The 1935-nt window shown below is 37.8% G+C and overlaps 1 protein-coding gene across 1 annotated transcript; it reads left to right on the top strand.

Annotated features, from left to right (window-relative positions):
* Positions 1–440: 440 nt before the first annotated feature.
* Positions 441–1115, top strand: LOC138354790 (zinc finger protein 154-like). The gene has a single exon (XM_069309283.1). The coding sequence runs from the start codon at positions 441–443 to the stop codon at positions 1113–1115; it is 675 nt and encodes a 224-aa protein (XP_069165384.1).
* Positions 1116–1935: the final 820 nt, after the last annotated feature.

Below are 1935 nucleotides of genomic sequence, written 5' to 3' on the forward strand. Positions count from 1 at the left end.
ATAGCATTAATAATAGTGTAACTAGCGTCAAAAGATTGGTTTTTGCTTAGCTTAACGAACTAGAGGGTTCAGTTCCTGAACCTATTTATGTGCCACTTTAAGCCTTTACACCACAACCCACAGGATGGGTACGGGATGCATAATAAATAAAAGAAATGAAATCTATTATTTCCTTCTCCTCACCTCTATCTTGCCTATTTATTGTCAAAAACAACAACTTCCCTCATCACAATCGACTTGAGAATGGTCATGAACGGACCTAAACGTCGTCGTCCCTTCACTCTCTAGTGTGTGGTTTGGTCAACATCAAATCTAGCTCTAAGGAACGACATTCAAGCCTTGCATAACCGTCAACATTGACACTGTACCCCACGCTCGATATCACCACTTGTGCAGTCATCCGGAGGAGGACACCTTCTCACAAAATTCTCATAAAGAAGATGACTCACCAATGTCCAGAGTGTGGAAAGGTATTCAGGTTTCCTGGAAAAATGAAGACTCACATGTTAGTGCATTCAGGTGAAAAACCTTATATGTGTCCAGAGTGTGGGAAGGTATTCAATCAGCGTGGAAATATGCAGCAACACATGTTAGTGCATTCAGGTGACAAACCTCATCAGTGTCCAGAGTGTGGAAAGAGATTCAATCATCGTGTAGGTATGCAGACTCACAGGATGGTGCATATAGGTGAAAGACCTTTTGAATGTGCCAAGTGTGGCAAAAAATTTAGAACAAATGGAGTTCTAATACGTCACATGCTTGTGCATTCAGGTGACAAATCTTATGAGTGTCCAGAGTGTGGGAAGAGATTCAAACGTGTTGACTCTATGAAGACTCACAGGATGGTGCATACGGGTGAAAGGCGTTTTGAATGTGCCGAGTGTGGGAAGCTATTCAATCTGCTTGGAAATATGAAGAACCACATGGTAGTGCATTCAAGTGATAAACCTCATCAGTGTCCAGAGTGTGGAAAGAGATTTAAGCATCTAGTAGGGATGAAGACTCACAGGATGGTGCATACAGGTGAAAGACCTTTTGAATGTGCCGAGTGTGGCAAACATTTTAGAACACGTGGAGCTATAATACGTCATTTACGAGCTTGTGCATTTTGGTGATCGTCCTCTATGAGTGTCTAGAGTGTGGGAAGAGATTCAAGCAGCTTAGACATGTGAAGTAGCACAAGATAATACAAGGGAGGTGTTAGTGTACAACAACTCAAGATTGTTCAAAGTTAAATAAATATTTGTTTATCTTAACAAAGATAACGCAAAGTTTTATCGGTTTTTCTTCATATATGCACGAGTAAGATTTTTCTGTTTTTGTTCCTCCTAGAACCTTATTTAACATATATAATTTCTGTCGTCAGGCATTTTGTTGAAATATTATCTGCATTGGATGTGGTGTTGAAAGCAGTTTGAGATGCACTCATAATTAAACAATTTAATTTACAGGAGAAATCTAAATTTGTTATTATGAAGGAATTAAATGTTTATGAGTGGGATTGGGTAGTTATAGATAATAGCTGCCTCGTATTGGCCAATAGACCTTCTGCAGTTACCTTTGTTTATATGTTCTTAAATCTAAACTTATCCAATTTATACCCATTGTTTCGCGTTCTGTCTTGTGTTGATATTTTTAATGCCTTATTAATATCCCCTCTGTTATGTCCATTCATCCATTTGCAAACCTCTATCCTGTCACCCTTAACTCTTCTCCTTTCCAGTAAATGCAATTTAAGCTTTGTTAATCTTTCTTCTTATGAAAGATTTCTAATATTGGGAATTAACTATGCCATCCTCTGTTGTTTTTAATATATATAAATGATTTAGATTCAGGTTTGAGTAGCAACATTTGCAAATTTGCAGATGATACAAAAATCGTTAGAGAAATTAACCTGGAAGAAGACTCACTATCACTTCAAGTTGATCTAAATAG

The sequence above is a fragment of the Procambarus clarkii genome, chromosome 64, assembly GCF_040958095.1.
Source record: "Procambarus clarkii isolate CNS0578487 chromosome 64, FALCON_Pclarkii_2.0, whole genome shotgun sequence".
Taxonomy (NCBI): domain Eukaryota; kingdom Metazoa; phylum Arthropoda; class Malacostraca; order Decapoda; family Cambaridae; genus Procambarus; species Procambarus clarkii.

What these genes read in the sequence shown, in the direction of transcription:
- LOC138354790 (XM_069309283.1), top strand. Translation starts at nt 441, where the DNA reads ATGACTCACCAATGTCCAGAGTGTGGAAAGGTATTCAGGTTTCCTGGA.